This window comes from Pholcus phalangioides, unplaced genomic scaffold (assembly GCF_987345545.1).
Source record: "Pholcus phalangioides strain wild (caught in Gottingen) unplaced genomic scaffold, Ppha-v1.0 ptg000015l_1, whole genome shotgun sequence".
In the NCBI taxonomy this organism is placed as follows: Eukaryota; Metazoa; Arthropoda; class Arachnida; order Araneae; family Pholcidae; genus Pholcus; species Pholcus phalangioides.
The window spans coordinates 50,113,027-50,137,686 of NW_028301608.1; the positions used below are offsets into that span (position 1 = coordinate 50,113,027).

Below are 24,660 nucleotides of genomic sequence, written 5' to 3' on the forward strand. Positions count from 1 at the left end.
TCAATTTTGTAACAGTAAATAGGATGTGATGTGCATATTGAATCAAACTAAATAATAAATTATTTATTTTACCTATTGATAATATAAGGCAGAAAATATATCTGCACCAATTGAAAAAATGTTCCAGTTGATTTTATAAATGTTCATAATTATCCATTCATATTTCGCACATGAATTTATTCAAGTCTTATACGCCTCACACACATGCATGTGAAAGAGTCATTAAGATCAATTTGTGGCTTTTAAATCAAAACGTTTGTGCATTTGTAATTGAAATGCGTATTTAGACTTGTCTGCCATAACCTGATTGCAAGATAAATATCTTGGCATTTGGATTCATATTAGTTATTTAAATGTATAAGTCAAGAACTGTTAAAATATATATAAGGGTAGTCGAAAAAGTTGGCTGTGATGCAAATATTTAATTTGTTTACACCATGTTCCCCATATTAGCCAGCATGCCACCAAACTCCACCAAACACGAGGGGCAGCAGATTTTTGAAAGTTGGCATTCCCAGCATTCCATTTCCAGCATGCCGAGAAAAGCAAGGTTTAAAAAGGATTGCAATATGTATTCAGCCTATTCAATGAATTTTTATGATAAAGATATTGTTCCGGACAATTTCCACAAGTCTTCGAGACAGCAAAACAAGAAGCGGTGTGATGGACAAACACACAGATTTATTCACAGAAAAGCAGCTATTGTACAGGTCTTTACATGCTAACCAGAGAGTGAACAACTTTCTCTATAATCTGGGCTATAATAATAGTCTCTATAATCTCTAAAATCTCCTGCTGTCGTCTTAGTATCTATCACTTATATCTCAAGGAAATTTCTCAAGAGTTCTCGTAGTTTCTAGAAAATGGTGCCACTGTCTGGAGGGGAGGCATCTTCTGGAATGTTCTCCACCAATCGCACTTTGTGATAAACAGAAACCCTGATATCAACTGCCGTTACTAACAGAAGATTGGGATAATTTTTTTAGAGGCACTTTAATAAAATTGCGCCATCTATCTGCTATAGGTCGTAATAATATTTAAGAACTTTCCGGAATCTGAGTCAAATTTCCCAGCCTGCTGGTGTCCTTTGATGTAATCTTGCTAATCCGAGGGAATGTGGTGTTTCTCTTTAAAATTTGACTTAAATAATAGTTCAAAAATCAGCATAGAATATTTAAATAAGTAAATTCAGCTTGTGCAAATAAATACAATTTTGACTGGAAATTTGATCAAGTCTAGAGAGTCTCAATGTCAGATTTTCTACTGTGTTAAGAAAAATAAAAATAGTGATTCCTTTGTGTATGGTTAACGAAGGTAATTTACTCTGGAATCATATTTGTTAGCAGAAACACAATTTCCTGTAGGTTTCTATTAAAAAAATACTTTAATTCATTCTAAGAACTGCTTAAAATTTCAAAGTAACTTTCATAAAACACAAGAAGCACTAAAAAAAATGATAATGGATACTGACCTAAAGCTGTGTAATGAATAACTTCACAATTGGATGAAAGAGAATTTTTAAAGGAAGATGAGAAACTGAACCTCTTTTCTTCATTTTGGGCTATGTACACACTATGCAGTCAGATTCATGAACCCAAGTGAAAAAGAAAAAAAAAGTAAGGTGGTGAGCTATGTTATATGGTCAGTTCATTACTCTCACACGTGCAAATGAAAAAGTTCTTAGAATCATAGGTGCAGATAGACTGGGGAGGGGGCATGATTGTGATGTCAGTTCATATATACGCAAATACATTAGATTAGTTGGCTTTACTTTCGATTCTGGGGGCATTGCCAACCCCCCCCCCCCACCCCGGTATCTCCGCCCTTGCCTAGAATGTCCTAAATGTCACTATTTATTAAAATAGAAATAGTTTGTTTTTAAATCTTGTCGTATCCATTAAAACTATTCATCAAAGTCTGAGGCTTTTTTTAAATTCAATTTTTCTTTGATTAATCATTCCTTTTACATGAAATGGCTGAAAATACTTCAGGAAGAGAAGTGTGTTTGAAAGCTATTCTGAGATGGAAATAAATTAACCTTGCTCAAGCAACAGATACTGATTGACTGTGGTTCCCAAATGCGAGCCGATCTCCCTCTTGAAGTCTTACCATAGAGAGCACCATACCTACAATATAGTACAAATCTTAAATAATTTCTCTTCACATTTAAAAATTGATGGCAGCACTGAAAAAAAGTGTACAATGCACTCAAACTGATAGGTACACAAGCACACACTTCCAGTACAACTCATTAGATAATAAATTGCCCAAGGAGACAGGATGCAGGGTTGTGCTTGGTATGAAACAAAGTAAGTTACTCGTTGAATTTTGATTGATGTGATAATTCAGCTCACAATGTGGCTATTTTATGTCAGCACGTTATATGTTAGCTGAATCGGTATTTTTTAGCTGAGGCAGTAAAACATCTGCAAAAATCTTTGTTTGCAGAAAAAATTGTTAGCCAAGACATTTGTTAGTGGAGGTATCACTGTATCTATAACATTTGTGCGGGGAAACTTGTTTCTGAATATATATTTATAAGCATTTACATGTTGACTATCTAATTTATGGGACTTTGAAATCAAGGAGGTATTGAATCCTGATTAGTCTCATGTTTTTTGTTAATGATGATAAATTTGTCTTTCAGGCTGATATCTATGTCATACGGTCAGATTGGTATGATGCAAGCTGCCGCAGGTTTCTTTGTGTATTTTGTAATAATGGGTGAGAATGGTTTCTGGCCAGGTCGTCTTCTTGGACTGAGAGAGGAATGGGATTCAACTGCCATCAATGACCTGAGGGATTCCTACAACCAAGAATGGGTAAAATATTAAAAAATTTGTGAAAATCGATTTTCCATTCTACTGGACCCCGAATTATCTTAACACTTAAATGGCCTCATAGTATTTCCTGTAGGCTTACTCTAAGACCAGTGATTTTATTTTTTGGAAATGAAAAACAAATACATAAGGAAATTAAAAATCGAGAAATCTCGGTACTGGTCTATTACGTCGCAGCATTGAAACGCAAGAAATCTCCGGAGTGGTCGTTTAAGTGTTAATTTATTGTTATTGACCCTTCAAGCTAGTTCAGAAATTTAATTTCCAATGACCTATTCAAAGTATTTAAAATTTTTTTAAATTATACTTTTTGTGCCGCTCTACTGAAAATAATTTACACCTTTTTCAATTTTAATTCAAAAATTGAAAAAAAAATTATTTAGTGAAAGGTAATAAAAATTATACTGTGGTTATTTTAACGAATAATTGGACAGTAAAAAGTTCCACCACCTTTGATGCACCCCGTACTGAGATCAGTGTGATTGAGTTTTCTTTCCTGGATTTATCTTTTCATCAAGCAGCTGTTGAAACATTCATAGAAACTAATCTGTTTGTCAAAAAAATGCATGTATAATGTATGAAAGTTTCTAGCACTTGGTGATATTTTTACATTGCTTTTCAGACATTCAAGGCAAGGAAGTCGTTGGAATACACATGCCATACAGCCTTCTTCGTGTCTATTGTTATTGTACAGTGGGCAGATTTGATTATTTGTAAAACTAGGCGAAATTCAGTCTTACATCAAGGAATGAGGTGAACATTTTTCACAAGAACTTTATTTTCTTGTTTTATATGTCAGTCATTAAATTGCTGTTCTTTGCTGTATTTTGGATTCTAAAAATCTCACTAAAACAAATCAAATTATGATCATTACTTGCACACATTTTATGTGTGCATTAGATTTCTCATTACTAATTGCTGTTGAAACGTGTTTGCTCATTAAAATATAAATTTATCTTATTTTTCTCTTTTTCCATGCATATTAATACAATCATATTTTTCTTTTACAGGAACCATGTGCTAAACTTTGGTCTTGTATTTGAAACAGCTCTAGCTGCCTTCTTATGCTACTGTCCAGGGATGGACAAAGGTCTGAGGATGTATCCACTAAAGTAAGTTTTTATTTTTCATTAATATAACATGGTATGCAATCCATAATTCACATTACTGATACATAGGTGCCGGAATCTAGGAGCTGAGGTCATTTGAGGCCCCCAATTTCTGAAAAAAACCAATTCAATGTGCTTCCCCATATCCTGCATACGTGTTTGAGTCTCATATACGAGATGACCAGCAACTTCCAATTTCTCTTCCCCACCCCCAGTGTTTTCTTCATGTCTGTGCTTCTAGACTGATTTAAAATAAAATAAAATTTGAGATTTTTATTTAAAATATTTATACATTGGTAACTTGAAACTCATGGGCAAATCTTTCTGGAATGATAGAACTCATCTAAACGAATCACTCTCGTCCTATAATGCATGGTAATAAGGCAATGCTGAACCACTGTCATTGAATGCATAGAATGCTGGTTTGCCACTTAACGTTTCGACAGATGGTTTCATGAATCAGGAAAAAATTGGACATGTATTTCATGTACAGTGTTGTGGACAAGAATGTTCTGGCCAAAGACTGTACCTGGAGTATTTTCTGACAAGACATGCCACATCAAAATGCCTTTTTAGTTATTATGCGCCATGTAGGAAATGGACTTCTTTTGGCATCCTCACATTCCTAGCTTGCCCTGTATCCTGACAAGTTATTATTTAATATTTTTTTTTTTTTTGCATTGACACTAGTTCAATTGTTTTATTGTCAGAAAACACTTCTGGTACAGTCTTTGATCTTTCAGAACAGTCCCATCTGCAGCACCATACATAAATTCTATCGCTTCTGCAATTGATGATAGAAATTAAAATAAATCACAAAAGAGCCATCACTTTTATGCATTCAATAACTTATTTTACGCCATCAAGAGCAGTTCTTTGTTTACATTACAACTGTGCATTGCTTGACAGAAATTGTTTGGATGTGTTTATTCTATTGCTCCTTAAAGCTTTTCTCATGATTTCTCAATCTCCCGTGTATCTAAATTATACAGTAAAGTCTTTTGTATCTGGGGTTGCCAGAGTAAATTTTTTGCATGCATATTTTCAAAGAGGTGTAGGCTGAGAAAATGAATTTCTCAAAGAAATAGTGCAAGTAACTTTTGAGCTGATTTTATTCGATTTGTGTAAAATATCAAGAAAATTTCTATAGTGCTTACATATGCACTAGGTTCATAGCACCTTATTTCAGCCCTTTAGATTTATTGTCATCATAAATTGTTATTGATCTCTGTATTTCAAGGAATGTTCTACTGTGTGTACAGAGTGTTCATGGAATGTTAATTCAATGATAGATGTTGGTACATACTGAATACAACAATATTTGCCATAAAAATGCCAAAGTTGAAACTGTATGACATTGATATCAAGTGCCATTCATTGGAGATAATCACAAGAAATGCTTATATACCTCCTCTCAAATGTTTGTGTAGATGACTGGTGTGAAAGGGCAGCTAGTGGTGTCATCACCCAAACATTTTATGACCTTGCGTACAGTGCATAAGCTCATGGTACATTTGCTGTGAGATTCTGCCATTACTGATTTGATGTATATCAATTTTCTCATGCATTTATACACTGTCAATGCTGCTAATGTTGGTTGCAAATCCAAATAAGATGTTTTGAAATGTTCACGCCCAAGAGTTTTGTGATACAGAGTTGCAATTATGATCAGACATGTATTCTGTGACTAATATTCGTGAATTTGATCTATACTGTCAGCTCGCCATGCTTGTGTCACATTTTATCTATTATATATTGCTATCTACTGTATTTCTTATACCCAGTAACTTTATTACCTTTTTCTTCCTTATTTCAGAATCAATTGGTGGTTCCCAGCCTTTCCATTTTCGTTACTGATATTTGTGTATGACGAAGTGAGACGTTTTATTCTCCGCAGAAATCCTGGTGGATGGGTCGAGCGAGAAACTTATTATTAAAAGAAAAGATGTTAGACTGTTTTTTCAAGCATTTAAAAAAGCTGTTAGTGGGTTTCCATATTAATTTCTTAGGGGAAATGAAAAGAATGCAAAAACAAAAAAATACTCATAAAATAAAAGTGGCTATTCTGCACCACCTAGCCATTGCTCGCTGCTGCACTTGAAAGCCAATTACAAGGATCTTGGTGGATACTTTGAACATAAAAAGAGAACTTTTTGCCGAAGATAAAATGTGTATGTCAAACAAAATAAATATATATGTGTATGCCGGACATTTATCGAGCCATTGTGATAATGCGGCAGCAGCTGCTTACATGCAGTATTCAGGAGGGGGGGGTGGGGGGGAAAGAAAATAATATGTATACAAAAAATAATTACATGTGTATACACACACTCACTACAGAGTAAATATTGAGATTGTTCGAGCTGTGAAATTGTTGTATCAAATTTTCATCAATACTAAGATGACAAAGGGATTCAGTATGGAAATTCTTAAAACTAAATGTTCAAAGCCAGTTACATGATTGTTTTGAGCAAAAAAAAAAAAGAAATTATCTTCGTGCAAATTAACCATATTAGGCAGCAGTATTGTTGATGGGCTTTATAGTATATTTTTTATTATTTTGCAATTTTATATACATATATATATTTGTCCATGTTCTTTTTTTTTCTGGATAGACCTTGTGCTGCCATGTTTCATTATTAAATGTTTTAACATGCTATTGCGTTGAAATATCTTCGATATATATATGAAATTAGTATTACGGGCATCATATTCATTCAGAGTTTCTAACATATTTTGTTTTCCGGTATTTGTAGTTTTTTTTCATACTTTATGGATGAGTCATTTGTTTTTTAATTATTTCTTTACATTCTGTGATTGTTCGTTAGCTCTCTTATTCCTTCCTTCACATTTGCATTTGCCATTATTAACACTCAATTTGCCAATGAATTATATTATCATATATACATATATATATTATACATACATTATTATACAGTATATACAGATTTTCAAGTTTACAATTCTACTCTTTGATGGCTTTCTTGAATTTTTGATCTTTTACAAAAAAAAAAATCCAATTAACATCAATTTACCTTAGGTGACAACTGCAATAGATTCTTAGATTTATCATAATGAATTTGAAATGATTTTCGAAATAAATTTAATGCACACAACACACACACACATATATTATACATATAAATGCAATAAGAAAGTGGCTTTATCATGCACATGGTGGAAAACAAAATTTGCTTTATCGATGTTAATCTAGAGAAATTGCATTTTCACAATGTTTGGTGGCACAAAAAAAAAAAAAAAAGAGGAAAAATCTTCAAACAACATATTGACTTTGTTCCTGAGTAAAACAACTGACACTATTTAAATGAAAAAAAATGTCATAGGCCTGTATAAAAATCAGCTCGTTCTGAACACAGCTGAATTTGTATTTTCGAATGTATATTTGGAGAAACCCTCACGTGGTTATATAAAGAATTGATGTTTAGGGAATCGTATTCAGCTCAAAAAAATATGTAAATTTATTTCCCCTCGTGTATAGTTGGTGTTTCGAATTAAGAAATTTGTTAGATTTTTCTCTTCAGTTTTCTTGTTTTAAATTCCGCTAAACACACTGAGTGAGTAATCAAAGTTAATTAAGAAAATATCATTTCTTTTAGTGAGGATGTGTAATTTCATTATTTTCTGCCATTCTCTATGGCATAGAGAGCAATAATTTGTGTAATGACATATATCAGTTTTTCCACGTGTGTGTGTGTATGTCAATTAGAAGAATTAATCGACTCGTAATTTTTTTTTCTCGCACTACAATCAGCTGCACTTTGCAAAGGACGATAGAGCGTAACCATGTTGTTATTAGTTATGTATACTCTTTTTTTTCTTTGTTTACAGTTATCATTGCTGAAATTTGAGGGTTTTTTAAATATTTGTATGTTGTGAGCATTCTTATCCTGTCACGTTTGTTTTTTTGATTGTTGAATCACACATCACATTACTCGTTCCTTCATATTTTTTTTTTTACATTGTATTACCCTCCATTCCATAATGTAATTTATATGTATTTTTTACTCTGCACTCATACAGCTATACTCTGATAATTAGAATCTCGATATTGTTTGGCATTGTGTGATTTGTATAAAAAACAGTTATGAATAAAAGGGGTTGTGCAACTTTTCAGATGTCCTTTGTACAAAAAAAAGAAAAATTTCCAAAATAGGCATTATATTGTTGTAGTGGTGATAGGCAGAGAATGATCTTTTGAAAGACAAAAAACTAAAAAATTATCAGAATCTCTCATTGCTGTGTCTCACCGCAGCAGCAGCATTCATGCATTGTTCGCAGTTTAGTTGTGCATAGTCAAGTCCATTTTTTCTTGTATAAATATGTGCTCAAATATGCAATCTCAATTTGCCATCTTACCGTAATAAGCTAGCAGATGAAGTGTGTTGTCAGATATATACATAATATATATAAATATATATATATTTGCCGTGAAAAAAAAATGAAGTGGGAAAAGGGAGAATATACATTGGAAAAAAAAGTGAAATAAAATTAAATTTTTTGCATATATTTGAGTGAATTCATTCAAGTTTTTTTGTGCTTTTTCTCATTTGATCATTTCAAATTTTGTTTTTCATTATGCTAGTGGCTTTTATGACAAATTTTAAATAAAGTATGCACTTGCCCAATGTTTTGTTTTATGTCCATATTCAATCCAAAGAGCAAGCTTTACTATATGTATAATTAAAAAAAAAAAATTTTATTGCTGAGGTATGATGCTGTTTTATTCCTAGGTGAAAAACAAACCAAAAAAAAAACCATTTTGACTGGAAGAAAATGAAGATTAGAAAGTGAAAATGCCTGTCATCTATCAGAAAAAGGAATACATGTTCATGGGATATTGAAAAATCCCACTCTACCTTATTTGTGTGCCACCAGGACTACAACTTCCAGTGGTGCACATGTTTTCTTTGAGAAGATCTGTGCAAATTATTGTTGCTGACGGTTGTTTGACAGTGTGATTTATTTACGCTTCACATTGGGATGGTTTATGGTGAATATTTACTCCAAAGTCAACATGCGTTCAAAATATCTTTTCTTATATCTTTGTTTTATAAAACTGGGACATCCTGAACCTTGCTTTTAAAATAATTAGAACTTGGGAGGGGAAATTACTCTGTTGAAGGCTCCAGCCCGAATGAAATATCGTTAGCTTTCCATATTTACCATTGAACATTGAATTGCCGGGGACACACCGCTTTCCATCTCAAGGAGATATCGAAGGGATCCCGAAAGATGGGTGCACCCTGAATTTTATTAAATGAGTATATATATAAATTTGCATAACAGAATAACAAGTCCGACTACAAGCGTATAAATCAACAAAATTATGATGAATGATATTTTAAACCATAAATTCACTATGCAGATTCGAAAATCTAAAAACTATCCTGAGGGCCAGTCACAACATACCCTGGGAATCATAGCCTACAGGTGAACATTAATATGTACTCAATATAATTTTATCCTCAATCTTTATGTTGTGGCACTTTAGTTGTATCACCAGATTGCCTCAAAATTGGCCTAAATTGCCGTGGACGTTAAAGGGTAAAAATTCCGGCTTGTGAAACATTGTAGCAAAATTTGAGAATTCCACTCGCTACTGCTACTTGGCCGTGAACCACGTAAATATTCCTCCAGGCAATTTCTAACGAATTTATACATGCAGGAACGTGTTATATGTGTGACACTATAACACACGCACTTATTTTGCCAGAGTTATTAGTGTCTTGTGTTCGAGCCATCTGTTTTCCATATTTTGAAATGGGAAAAATGTCTGCATTTCTCTCTCCATACTATTCAAGTATCGAGTGGAAGGTTTGCCTGTTCTCCACGGAAAGATTTTTCAAATTTTAGACTAGCCTAAATTCGCTCATTGAAATTTGAAAACCGACCACCTATTGTGCCTCCATCGGGGTTCGAACCTGGGTCTTCTCAATGAATTTCACTCATCAGCACATAAACGAGTAACACCGAGTTTGGGGAGGCTGAGGTGATCGAATTGGGGAAGAAAATTCCAAGCAATGCCGTGTGGGCCTCAAGATAAGATGGGGGGCCTCACAGAAATGAGAGATCTGGTTGAAATTTTCTAGAATTTTCAATGTAGGGCCTCAGAAAAAATCACTTTGCCCGGAGAGCCTATGATACTATCAAGACTGCTCAGTTTCAAAGTACTAAAAAAATCCCAAATTTTGAAACTACCGTATTTCCCCTCATTAGATGGCATACCATAAAAGTCTAGGGACACCATCTGATTTTAAATGGCCATCACGTCTATCTTTTTTTTTGTTATATGGTATATTTGTGAATGAATATCTCTTTCAAAATTTACATATTTAGGTTATACATGTGAAATGATACTAGAAATCATATTTTTATTTTCGGGCATCTAAACTTAGAATCAGTGTTGCGTCATTTCCCATCTGTAATTGCAAACCGGATTGTCCATTTCTTTAAATGTATGACACACGTTTTATGTTTATGTGCAACATTTAATCAAAAATTGATTTAAAAGTCAATGTCGCTGGTGCTTTTGATATTATAAATAAGTTTTGCCATATATTTTGCTGCAACCACTTCACATTAAACTGGGGCTGATCAGCGATGTAGCAGAGGGTCATGAGGGCTTATGCCCATTTCAAGACGATCAAAAATTAAAAATATGCTTCAATATTTTTCGTAAAAAGTAAAATATCTTTTCAGAATAAAATGTCATATATGGTATTGATATGACAATAACTATCGTGATAAATATATTATAATTTTTTTAAGAATGTCAATTACCTCCATTTTCAAGATGTGTAAGTTTTTCATAATGTATATATATTTCCAAAAAATGACGTAATGGAATTTTTTACATCTATATTTGAATTCAGCACCCTATAAAAAATTTGCAGTTTTTTGCACCCCTGAAAAAACTTTTCACTCGCTGTTAATGAAAAGAAAAGTTAAAAATTGTTGACCAGTGTAATTAGAGTGCATTTTATTATTTTATCGTTTTGGGCCAGAGAAGGGTCTCGGGGCTAAAATAGCCCGCGTATACGGTATGTAAAAGTAGTGCTATAATACTGATATACAATTAATTTAGAACATTTTTACATAATCGGGAGAAGTCTAGATGCGTGATTCAAGTAGGAAAATTCACTTTTATTCCAAATTTCATTGAGAAAAAGGAAAATACTTCAATTTTTTGGGAATTTTTTCTTTGTTATTTCTCACTGATAAAAAAAAAATACCCCTTAAAATTTTAGAGAGGAGTGAAATTATTCTTCGAAATTAAATTTTTTCGGAGAATATCACTCCAAACTTTCAAAAATACTCCCGATCACACACACACAGTGGATCGGGATTATTTTCTCTACGCCTAAACTGATAAGAAAGAGGCCGGGGAAAGGAGACTGGACACGTAGTGTACAGTAGAACCTCTCGATAACGAACAACCACAGGACACAAATTTTAGTCTGCTTGAAGTGGCCGTTAACGGATTGTAAAATTCGTTGAAGCGCGTAGATATAATTAAAAAAAAAATTGTCCGGTCTCGAGAGTTGTCCACAAACGGGGAGTATCCATTCGTTGATCCGTTACCGGAGGTTCCACCAAGGCCGTAGCGAGGGGGAGGACTTAGGTGTTTGATCCCTTCCCTTCCGTAATGTGAGAAAATGACCGGGAAAAGATGGCCAAATCTATTGTTTTATCACTTTGGTCCCCCCGAACGAAATTTCTGGCTACTGGCAGGGGTTCCACTATAGTAATAGCGTAACTTCACATGTTTTAGATAATGCTGAAAGTTGCTATGGATTTAGGTGTGTGTCAGTATGAGGAAGCTGTCAAATTACGAAATCGCTACATCGACAATAAATGTTAATCACACGGCAGAGAATGGCAAAGTTTCCTCGACTAAGCCGTCGTTTGTATCGTGATCTTTTTTGGATAGCTGCTCAAATTGAATAAATCGCAAACCTTAGGGCCCCCCAAAACCCTAACTTCACACTTTCCTCTAATTTAAAGGGGCCCCCAATATACTTCCTGCACTCAGAGCCTCAACCGACCTTAATCCGTCTCTGAAGGTAACTCAAGTTGTAAGAATATATGTATCGTAAATCTGGTTCCGTATAATCTCATGGACATACAGGAGCACCAGGTAGTGGTACACCTTGTGACCATCCTTTCACATCTACGGGTAGTCTGCCTGGTCGATTTTATCTTGATACCATCCTGTGGTTTATTCATGATAGTCAATATTATCCACACGACTGGCTTTTGGCACCCTTTCCATCCCAATAATAAAACTCCTTTCGAAGTTTACCGGTGCGTGAATCAATACCTTAAGCGTATATTCGACCCGTGCGGCACCACCGGTTGCTAAATTAGGAGTAAGAGATAAAATAATTGCAGAAAAACGTAGTAGAAAAAAATGTTTTGCCTGTAAAATTGAAACTATGGCTGTAATTGAAAATAGACTAATTTCCATATCCCCCACCTAATAATTTTTGATGCATCTACCAGCTGAGAATCGGAGAAACAATGAATATATATCAGTCGCTGAAGAGGTGGAGCCCAGGGTAAAATTTATTCATTTAGTTTAATCATTAAATTTTCCGTTTTTCGCGTTAGGGGTCATTCAAGTATTACGGCAGCATCCGGGGGGGGGGGAATTTCGGATTTGCTGACTTTTGATGGGGGGGGGGGTGTGGTTTGAAGGTTGCTTACGTGATCAACCACCCTTTTTGAAGATATGAAATATTCTAAGCTGCTGATGAAATTTTGCTGACAGGGGGGTCAAAAATGGCTAAAAATCTGCTTACGTAATACTTGAATTTCCCCTTATGGTGAACCTCGTGCGGCAAAAGTGTTGGTTGCTTTTTTTCTCCCTAAAGTATTTTTCCTTTGACCTCAGAGTGTTAAGCCCAGACTTAAAGATTGTGTAAGTTTTGAGTTAGAAAAATGGTGAATATGAACGAACTTGAGACTTTCATCAGAAAACAGCAATTACAATTGAACTTTCAGGGTGTTATCGGTGGAATTAAGATTTAAATTGATTTTCTAAATTTTTCCTTCTGATCCTTTAGTTTAGATATATCAACCAAACAATTCATGCAAAAAAAATGTTCCCATATGTTCTCTGGACTTTCCCATGTCCATAGAAATAGCACTAAAATTAAAAACGAAAAAAATAGTCTTCCTTCAAAATAGGCGATCTGAAAAATTAAATTTATGACGTAGGTGAGGGGCCTAAATCAATGAAATTTTTGTATTTTAAGTTAAGTTTAGAATCTCTCACGTGAAGTTAAAAAAATCAAGGGCTCCCATGTAAGAAAAATATTTTTTTCTAATTAATAAAACCGATGTTCCCAATTGGGAACATTGGACACTAAAAGATTAAGACGGCTTCCAGGAGAAAGTGCCTCCGGGAAAAGCGCTGTACAATTTATTACATAAAATTTAGAAATAAAATTCTGGAAAATAAATGTATCTGAAGAAATAAACTTTGCATCATCTTGGCTGAAAAAATTCGAACGAACTAAATCATTTCTTCACAAAAAAAGGAATTGAAAATTTGGGGGAAAAAAATTTGAAAAAATAAATATTTCTGACATTCATGTTTTTTGTGAATTTTTTGATTATCAAAATTGCAAAACCATTTTGAAAATACCAAAAAATGAATGCTCTCGTTTGAAAAGCATATAGACAATGAGTTTTGAGCAATGCTTTTACTGAAGTTAAACTATAAATTTTTCACAACGAGACTTGCTCTCTACATCCACACGACTACGCAATTTCCGTGTAAACCTCGTAATATTATATAATCAATTGCCAAAAATTATGAGAGGCACGTTCACACATAAATTACAAAAATTCATGAGTTTAGGGCAATGATGAATTTCAATTTAAAATTCAAATTTTTCAAATTTTTTTTTCAAATTCAAATTTCCTTTATTTAAGATTTTTAAACACAGTTACAAAACCTCAAGGGGCTAAGCAAGCTTGTGAGCCCACAAAACAATATTCAATACATATCTGTCTGCTTAAATAATAACGAGAGAAAAAAAACACACGTATATTATAACACCAAGAAATAAGTGACAACAGGAATGGAATTGATAAACAAAAAAATTTGGCATTTAGCAGCGTATGCAAGATAAAAGAAGGTTACATTACAATATCAAACAGATAATTCAAATCTTCTTGAGTTAACAACCAAGATTTTAAATTGACAAAAAAAGATGTGCATGAAGATTGTTCTTTTATTAACTGAGGAAGTAAATTAAATATTTTGGGAGCTAAATAAAGGAAAAATTTTTTTAAACGAGTTTTATTTGGCCTTGGTACCTGTATAGTATGACGTCTAAATTGCATTCCGGACTTATGTAATTTCAGATTGAGATGGCCACTTCTTTTATAAAACATTTTTAAACTTTTATAAACGTTGCAGAGGGAGTAGCTTTAATTGATTGAAAAGTTTAAATGCATGCGTGAGTCTATTTTTACTCAGAATGATACGGATTAAGGACTTCTGTGTGACAAAAAGTGAAGAAAGATTGCAGAAGTATGTCCCACCCCAACATGTAATGCTGTAACTCAATCTAGATTCTACTAACGCAAAATAAAGAAGTTTCAAAATGGATTGGGAACATTTACTCCTGATAAAATGAAATTTCCTAATGTTCCGATTTAATTCTACACTCAAACAATTAATATGTGTTTTCCAGGATAGTTTTGAATCTAAAAAAAATCCCTAAATACTTAAAGGTGTCTACTCTATTTACATTCAATCCGAGATACAACCATCTGTCATACAGATGGTTACGTACTATGATATTTTAGAACACCAAAATCATCGAAAGTACCAAAAACAAACAATATGTATTTAGTTTCATCTATATTAATTTTAAATTTGAATTCCAAAGCGGACTTATTTTGACAAATCACCGCAGCAACAGTTATTTGCACTAACGCTCTCCCAGCCCGAATTCTCCGACAGAATGGAATGTTTCTATTCTTAGTTTCATTCACCATACAAAATGAAGGGTAAAAAAGTGTTATTTATGTATCTCCATTTCGTGACGGCTCTCAGCTGATTATTTACGCACACAGACCCCTAAACTGCCATATAAGGCTCACAGAAATGACGCTCCTATCCATCGCTTTTTGTGTCGCGCTTTATACACTTCAAGCGTGCAGAAACCTCCAGTCTATACTCCAGTGCTCACGTAGCCATGTGCAGGTTCATACAAACCTGGCGTAAAAATGAAGTGAAATAAATTTTGTTTTCTTTGAGTCATTTTTTCTAGCAAATAGTCTATGTATTGCTGATCACGTTCCCTCTCTCTCTGATAGAACCCTACGTGTAATTAACTAATTCGAAGTTAATTAATTACGAGAGTGGTGTATTTCAGAAGAGCTTTTCATAAGATTCTACCGTTTCTGTTGGGATTTCAAACAATCAAAAGGGAAAAAATAATTGCATACTGTTGGCGTTCCAAGAGTACATCTACTTCACATTGATACGTGATCATCAACGTACGTTATTATTGCGTCTTATTATCCACTTTACGATCAAGTACGTAATATTGCGTCCAAACGCCAGTGGAATAAATTCAAACAAGTCTTTCTGTTTTCTTTTTTCTCTCGTCATCATAACGATAATTTGTTGGAACCCTATGAAAAAAAAATATTTTTTTTTACTTCTGTGATGCATCCTTCTACTAGTATATACGTCTAAGAGCGAAAGAGAACAGGTAGGTGAGGGTCAAAAGAGAAATCTACTTCGTACCTACTCTCTTATCTGTAAGTATTACAGATAACAAAGAGAGAGAGTATAGTATAATAGATAAGCACACATATCTCTTTTATACTTATCTATTATACCATTTTCATCTCACACATTTGTTTTTTTTTCTTACCCTTTCTACTCTTTTTACTTCTTTCTTTCTAACATGAGGTTAGGAGAGGACAAGGTTATAGTATTTATCGCCGATTTGTCAAACAGAAATCATCGGAATGTCTTGCCAATCGCTTGTGAACAAATCGATTAAGTATTATATAAAGTTACTTGGTACACACACATGGAATCATTTTTAAAATTTCCATGTTTGTAAAAATGATAATTAGTCATAAATTATGGCTTATTTTGCTATTGAGAAATCTAAGAACTCTGAACCGTAAGAAGATATTAATCTCGCCTTCAAGCACGGATTTTCAGGGCATGGAAACGGATGAATAATTAACCTTTTTCTGTTCACCAACACTTAGTATAGTTGTAATGTTTTAGTACTACTGCTACTACTGAACCACACATGCACCTCGTCCACATTCTTTTCGAACTTCTAACGAATTGGTTCATGTAGGAATGTGCGTGTAAGTGTTGTGAACCTAATGTGAAGTGTGTTCCATGTAACGCTTCTTATGTGTAGTGTGCCCAGGGCCGCAACTGGGGGGGGGAGCATGCGGGTCTCGTGACCCGAGGGGGCGCAAATTTCATTCTGAAACCTCTCTTTCAACGTTACAAGGGGGTGACAAAATGCGCGCTCCTATCCAATCGGGACCAAGCATCTAGTTGCGGCCCTAGTGCTGCCATCTGCCAAAAATGTTTCTGCCTGTGAGTGGTGTTTAATGAGTGAATATTTGTGCCATTGTAGGCCTGTTGCTCTCTGTGGCGGGAGACCCTTTAAGGGGGAGATCGGCTCGTTTCGCGCCTTGAAGCCGGGGACCACAGGGAACCAACTTCAGCCAACCACCACTGTGGCGACGGTGGGGTTAGAACCCGGAGCTTGTCAGTATGGTCACTCGACCACCACAGCGGCAAAACGTGATACCAACAGCACGTAGTGTTCCCAGCTGGGAACACTGCGTTTACCACACAGTACACCCTCCTAAGTGCTAACCGCGCCCGATGTTGCGGCACCCGTCGGTGATCGGACGAGAACCGGCATTTTCAACTTGGTATGGTCGGTGGGATGGCTGTTACTTTTATACTGTAGAATTGTTATATTTTATAGGGCTATTACAGATATTAAAATGATATTCCAGACATTTCTTTGAAATTGTCTATCTTTTTTTGAAATAGTGCATGCATTCATTGAACACTTGAAATGGTATGTGTGAGGGACTCAAGCCTTCTCTCTACGAAAAAAGAATATTTTAATATAAATCCCGAATTCCTTCTTTTCCCAGATCCAAAAAATTCTTGAAATCCTCTGGGGGAGGGTGGATTTAGGAAACGTTTTGCCATTGGAGGACACGGTAAGAAGTCAGGGAATATAAAATACCTCTACATCTGTAAAGACAGATTCAATGTTTTACATTTAAAGACTACATTTTTCTATTTCTCTGGTATTCAATATTAAAATTTCTTACACGCGTTCCACTGACCATTTAAAAAATCTTCCATTTTTCTAGACATGACCCATGGCCGGAGTCATCTGATGTGTCCCGTGATCTCAAACATAATTTTGTAAAACAAATAAAGAACTAACTGGCACATTTGAAATATTTTTTTTTCAAGCCGAGCACAACTCGGGTCTATCGCCATAGGCAATTTACTACCCAGTGAGTTGTGCCGGAAGTTGAAGTGTGTGTACCTAACAGTCTGAGTGCGTATCTAGTGTTGTGTATGATTTTTCAGTGCTGCCATCTATATCTCAGAAGTGAAGTGAGTGATGTGTACTGACTGAATATTTGTATTGTTTGTAGGACTGTTGCTATCTGTGGCGAGACTTTTTAACGGGGAGATTGGCTCGCATTTGCACCTCGAAGTTGAGGACCACAGAAAACCAACTTCAGCCGACCACCACTGTGGCGACGGTGGGGCTCGAACCGGCGAGTCCGTCACTATGACCACTCGACCACCACAGCGGCACATTTGAAGATTACTTAAGTGACCCGTGGAGCGTATTTACAGATCGTTCGAGTTGCCTGCGGCACAGAAGTTATCTGAATTACAGAGAACATAAGTGGCTCGAAGCAAAATGTCAGATCACTGGAGTGCCCCGCGGCGAAATTCCAGAGCACTTATAAAGCATTGACCCGCGGTATAGATCTCGTCCCCGCGGCACTCTTCCAAATCAATTAAGAGACTTGCGATGCAGTTCCACATCATTTAAGTGAACCGCGGCATACTTCCCGTCACTACAAAACATTTACAGATCGCTCAAGCTGTCCGCAGCACAGTTGCAGATCACTTGAGTGGCCTGCGACATGTTTTCAAATTAGTGAACACCCTTGTTCTAGACATTTATTCCGGGTACTATATACAGTCGACGCTCGTTATAACGACCCCACGTTATAGCGACCACTTCATTACAGCGACTGATAGGATAAGTCCCAACTGTTTTCCCAGAACAACTATCATATATGTTTCACTTTCGATACATCGACCCCCCCCCCCCCAAATATAACGTACATTTTCGACGGAACGTAGGAGGTCGTTATATCCAGCGTGGACTATACGTGAAATTTGATTAGAACGACCCCGGTTGTCAGGATATCTCGGTTATAGCGTCATGAACAAATATCCCGGCTAGTTTTTGTAGATAATAATGATTATAAAACTTGCTTTTTGACGTCATTAAAATGCAGAAAACAAAGACATATTTTCCAGTGTTTTCGCTTCACACTTTGGGCATGTTAGAAAAAATAAACATGTTGAAGCTCGAAAATCTCATCTTTCATTATAAATCGACTTAAATATTTTGTGTGCCTTTTATTTGACTAAGTAAGTTACCGAGTAAGAAAGTCACTGGGTGAGTTACCGAATAAGTAAGTGACCGAGTGAGTTACATAGTAAGAAAGTGACTGATAGAGTTTCAAAGTAAGAAAAGTGTCTGACTAAGTTATAGAGTAAGTGTGCAAGTAACTGAGTTAGTTACCGAGTAAGTAAGAAAGTGACTGAGCGAGTGTGTAAGTAACTGAGTCAGTTAAAGAGTAAATGAGCAACTGACTGAGTAAATGAGCAACTGACTGAGTAAGTTACCCATTTAGTGAGCAAGTAACTGAGTGAGTTATAGAGTAGATGTGCAAATGACTGGGTAAGTTAAAACGTAAGTGTGGAAGTGACTGAGTAAGTTAAAACGTAAGTGTGGAAGTGACTGAGTAAGTTATCGAGTAAGTGAACAAGTGACTGAGTAAGTTATCGAGTAAGTGAACAAGTGACTGAGTAAGTTATCGAGTGAGTGAACAAGTGACTGAGTATGCTACCCATCAAGTGAAAAAGTGACTGACTATGTTACCCATCGAGTGAAAAAGTGACTGAGTATGTTACCCATCGAGTGAAAAAATGGCTGAACAAGTTACCGAGTAAGTAACCAAATAAAGTAATAACCGACCGAAAGAGTGAATATGTGACAGAGGGAGTGATCAAACGAGGAAAAGAGTAACCGGGAGAGCGATTGTTACTCACCACTCTCCGTCTCGGTGACTCGTTCACTTACTCGCTTCCACGATCACTCTCTCGAGGATACATGTGGATACTCGAGGATTGTAGTGGCTCAAAGCAATAAGTAAGAATCAATGTTTTATTTACTACTTCAATACAGTAGCCTTTGTCTTTTCAAAAACAGCTGGAGTTTTTACCCTTTGTTGAATGACTTCGTTAACCAGCTGCCAAAAGCAGATGCAAATGCCACTACTCTGGGAATACGAAAGTTTGTGTGAGTGTGAGCGGCAATCTCTTCACTGAAGGAATGTTTAAAAGCTGTAGGGCTGAAATCCCAGTCACTTATTTGGTAAAATGTGTTGGAGATTTATATTTGTCTAACGTTCGCTTATTTTGAAATATCCATTTGTAGCTTAGCACTATTTCCACCATGTCCAACACAGGCTCATACGCTTGTTAAACTCTGGGGGGGGGGGGGGAACTGTGGTTGCCTTATGGATGCGGACATTGGTTAAAAAGTGAAGAATGAAGTCACACTGAATCTTCTTGTGAGGAAGATGAAAACGAATATAAGAAGGCAACAGAGATTCTTACTCTGTCCTTACCTTCAACAGTCGCAGAAGCTACGGACATGTTAGAAAAAATAACGCTGTTGAAGCTCGAAACAATCTCATCTTTCATTATAAATCGACTTACTTTTTGTGCAATGTTTCTTCAAGAGCATCCAAAAGAACGAAAATTAAAATTACATTTTTTTCGCACTGAACATCACACATAAAACTTACATTCAAAAAAACCGAGAAAAACACAAAATGATGTCATTTGATTGCCAAACATGACGATGACACAGCCACTCTGCGAGTGACTGGAAGTTCCTGTGGGTCAATATGACTTAATAAAAGACGAACTAATTTGATTTAGCAACCGCCTTGTTAATTATAATTTATAAATGAAATAGTTTTCTTGATTTTTTGCGTTTTATACAGGCATAGATAGCATTCAACACATTTGTACATATAATTGACACATTTGTCATAATTTGTACGTATAATAATTATTGAGAATTTTGATTTTTTGTGCAAAGGTACAGTTTTTCTATATTGATGAAATCGGATAATTAATTTTTGCTGTCTCCTTCAGCTTCGAATTAACCAAATTCAACTGTATTTGAAAGATTAAACAGTAATACAGTGAAACTTCTCTACAACGATACTCGACATAACGATAAATCCCTCTATAACGATATTTTTTCAATTCTTGTTTGGAATCGCCTGTACTCTTAAACTCCTCTCGATGCAACGATATCCTTTACTATGATAAATCCCTCTATAACGATATTCTTTTAGATTTTGTAAAAACCATTACATTTTTTAATAATTTGCTCAAAATTGTTCTGAAGTTAATTTTAACTTTGTCACTTGTTTTCGTTCTTCTGGATGCGTCTAATTACACCGGTATTTTGTACCACAGAATTACCGAAAGCACCGAGGACGTAATTCGTACTGCTGTTTTCTGTGTATGACAAGACAGTGCAACGCGATAAACAACTTCTCGGTGGGCAAAGCATCGAACTGAATTTTATTAATCAACTAATCAATTACAATTTTTTGCTGCGAATGAATACATAAAAGCCCATTTTCTAGTGGTTCTAATAATGCCGATATTTAGAAAAGATGACATTGAACATTGAAGGACCGGACACACCCCGCTTCCCATCTCAAGGAGATATCGAAACGTTCCCGAAAAAGATGGGTGCATTCGGATTTTTATAAAATATGTATATGTGTACATATATCTATATAAATTTGTATAACAGAATAAGTCCAACTACAGGAGTATAAATCAACGGAATAATTATGATAAATCATGACCTAAGAATCGAAATCTAAAGTGGTATTACAGCGTTCTTGGCACGTCTGGGCTCGATAATCAAAGTTCCGTTGGGGGCGGTCCGTCCACGTTTGTTGGATGTCACAAGTTATAGTCGTGTAGGCCGTACAAGATGACAACGACACTATAAATTTCATGACATGGGATGATCATGTTGCCTCTCGATATAACGATAATACCTCTACTGAGGTTGACACAGTTATTTCAATACCTTCTAAAGCAGAAAGCTTGCTCTAGAAGGTGTTGGTTATTAACAGTTAAAGGTTTCTACCGTTCGGGTAAAAACATATTTTCCTCGCGGTTTTTACCACCTTCAGAAAAAAAAGATATCACTGTTTCTGTAATTATTAAAAACATTCACCTTTTTATTCATTTTTCCCGAAAAAATTCAATAATTTTGATACAATTTTGTTTGAACACAGGGCACTAAAATTATTATATTCTTACTAGTATTTATACTCAACTATAATATGCTCATTTGAGCTTATTGTTGTAAATGTTTTTTCCATGAAGCAGGGTTTGACAAATCCTGTCCAGCCCTGCTCTATACTAAAAATAATACAAAATAATCTTGTGTAACGATTTCTTCTATATCGATATTACTCTCTGGTCCGAATTCATAGTGTTAATATACTCCATTTATAACGATACGTTTCTCTGGTTTCTTTGAGTCACATTATATAGGCTTAATTTTTATTGCAGTATGCTTAAGTATATATAAATTGTACAAAATGTAAGTTATTAGAATTTATAGGGGGCAAAGAGAAATAAAAATAAGTTTCTACATCAACTTAATTCAAAGTGTGTGCTGCTGATGAAGACCGAAACATTGGTCGTGTTACAACAGTTTTTTATTTATACAGAATACTTATTTTTCTAATTAAGGCTCAAGTTTATTTGAACTTTTTAATGATAATTATTATTTAAATAACTATTAATCATTAGTTAATAGAAAAAACTGTTACTCTGCTTGTTAATTATCAATGCATATAAAGGCTGATATTATATATATATATACACGCACACAAGAATTTTTTTACAGTTTTTACCACGGTATTTATCGGTGAATACCTAGTTTTTAACAAGTCCTGGTAAAAAACCGAACCCTGCTCCACAACGAAATTTTTTCTTGGTCTGCAGAGTATCCTCTATATCGAGGTTTCGCTGTATTTCTCATGGAGAGAAAGACGACGGCAACAAGAAACGCTCCACATTTCGCAGGAACTAACTATGATGAAATAAGGAGGAAGGTGCGAAATTGGAAACGTTCCGACCTGCGGTTGACCTCACGGCAAATTGTACCCTTGCGCTCCGAGTACATATAGCAGTACTGTACGAGCATGAAGAGGAGGAGAGAGAGAGAATAGAAAGAGAGGAGGTCGGCGGCAACCAAAAGCGTCAATTAAATTATTCCGCCCTCTCGCTTCGAAATTCCCCTGAACCCCCCCCCTCCTCCGATACCCTTTCCAGCGTGTATGTGTACCTACTGCTAAAGTACTTGAGTCTCTCTCTCAAGTGCCGACAACAAGGAATGCTCCGGGCGCCGCTCGTTACATGCAAGGACTCTAATCCAGGATTTGGCGAATAAATCCATCGCCAGCTGAGGCCCCGGTTTTCTGAAGAAAATAGCATTTACGTTTCCTGGTTGCTACTATTGGCCGTGTTCAGCCCAATAATCCATCTTTTTCGATGAATGTACAATGGATGCCCACGTTTTAGAGTAGGGCCGTTGGTTAGTCTCTGTTGGGCCTTCACGGGCTGATTTATGGTTTTGCCTCCCGTGGACAAAAACATAAAAATTTTGCCACACTTCTACCATTCTAGTCGGAAATACAATTTTCTTGACCACTCATTTCTTAAATTTTTTGCCCCGGGTCGTAGCCCGATTAGCTCTCACCCCTGTAAATACGCGTCTGTCTCTATGTCAATCTGTTGATCACTCACATGCTTGAACACTTTCCTGGTTACTCACATGCTTGGACACTTTCCTCGTCACTCTCATGCTGGTCTCTCACTGGAATGGCCCCTCATTTTTTAGGTCACTTTTTCGTTCATTCACATGCCTGCGCACGCTCTGAGTCACACTTCTGGTCATAACCAACCTGGTTCCCCACTCCTACTACTCACATGCTTGCAAACTCTCAAGGTCACTTGTGGTCGCTGACGTGCTTGAAAACTCTTTAGGCCCGTCGCTTATGTGGCCACTCACATGCTTACAAACTATCTAGATCACTTGTGTGGCCACCACTTACATGCTTACAAACTATCTAGATCACTTGTGTGGCCACCACTCACATGCTTACAAACTATCTAGATCATTTGTGTGGCCACCACTCACATGCTTACAAACTCTCTAGGTCAGTCACTTGTGTGATCACTCACTGACTTCGTCCCTCGCTCTTTAGGCAGAGGTGTATGCCTAATGGGGCTATACAATTTTTTTCACCATTCTCCCATTCTACTAATTTTCTTGATCACTCATTCCTTAAATTTTTCACCCCTCCGAACTTGCCACGCTGGACTATAATAAATTCTCCTCTGCTCACAGGGCAGTGAACGAAGGAGGCAACTGCCCCGGATAAGAACCTTGAGAGAGAAGCTTCATTTAATAATGAAAGGGAAAAAAATGATTCTTACTTCAAAAAATGTAAAAATATTTTTGTAATGTCACTGAACAGTTTTTTGTGTTGTGGGCCCCTCTCCCAGGGGTCTCAACACATAGGTCCACCCGGGCATGGCCCCGCGGGCCGCATTATAATAAGATCTCATTGCAATTTTTTAGGATAAATAAATGATACAGTAAGCATCGGTATTTCTACCAGGTAGAATCTCTCAAAAATCACTTTGCCCCAGGCCTATGATGTTTTTGAGACGACCCTGATCTCTCCACAAAAAAAATTCCTACTATGGCCCTTGAATACCCTGCAAGCTTGGATTTCGCACGGACCCATCTATGATATAGAAAAATAAAAAATACTGAGACCCATCCGGGACCCCGGATTTCATTCTTACTCCTATAACTGTTAAGATGGATGGTGATTTTGTTTTTGTTTTTTTTTTTTGCTCGGCTAAGATACATGAAATCAATAGGATATTATGCTGAGGTGAACAGGAAAAAAAGTGTTGTTCCCAGTGGAGAGAAGCAACACTCTTTTCCTGTTCACCTCGGCATAATATCCAGAAATCCTATTGGTTTCATTCATATAACTGTTAAGTTATTTAAAGCAATTTTGTGTGGAAACTGAGTAAACTAAAAAATTTATGAATTTATATGACAAAGTTTTTTTTTATGAACAGAATATTTTCGAATATAAATTTTGGAAATTAGCCGAATAATCAGTTTCTGAATGAATATTTCTCAGGAATTTCTATAATTGAATATTTCCTCTATACGAACATATTAATTGTATTTGTTCATTTCTCATCGTTT

General features: G+C 35.7%; 1 protein-coding gene across 4 annotated transcripts in view; it reads left to right on the plus strand.

The window, feature by feature from the left end:
- Positions 1–6,226, plus strand: part of LOC149076154 (sodium/potassium-transporting ATPase subunit alpha-like) — a 137,511-nt gene extending 131,285 nt beyond the window's left edge. For 3 of the 4 annotated variants that reach the window (XM_089243698.1, XM_089243696.1, XM_089243700.1), the window contains exons 18-21: positions 2,648–2,822; positions 3,463–3,593; positions 3,851–3,952; positions 5,766–6,226. In XM_089243698.1, the coding sequence (XP_089099824.1) occupies positions 2,648–2,822; positions 3,463–3,593; positions 3,851–3,952; positions 5,766–5,886 (529 nt within the window). In that variant the 3' untranslated portion in view covers positions 5,887–6,226. The remainder of the gene's footprint in view (positions 1–2,647; positions 2,823–3,462; positions 3,594–3,850; positions 3,953–5,765) is intronic. The other variant, XM_089243697.1, reaches the window with a different exon arrangement.
- The last annotated feature ends 18,434 nt before the right edge of the window (positions 6,227–24,660 follow it).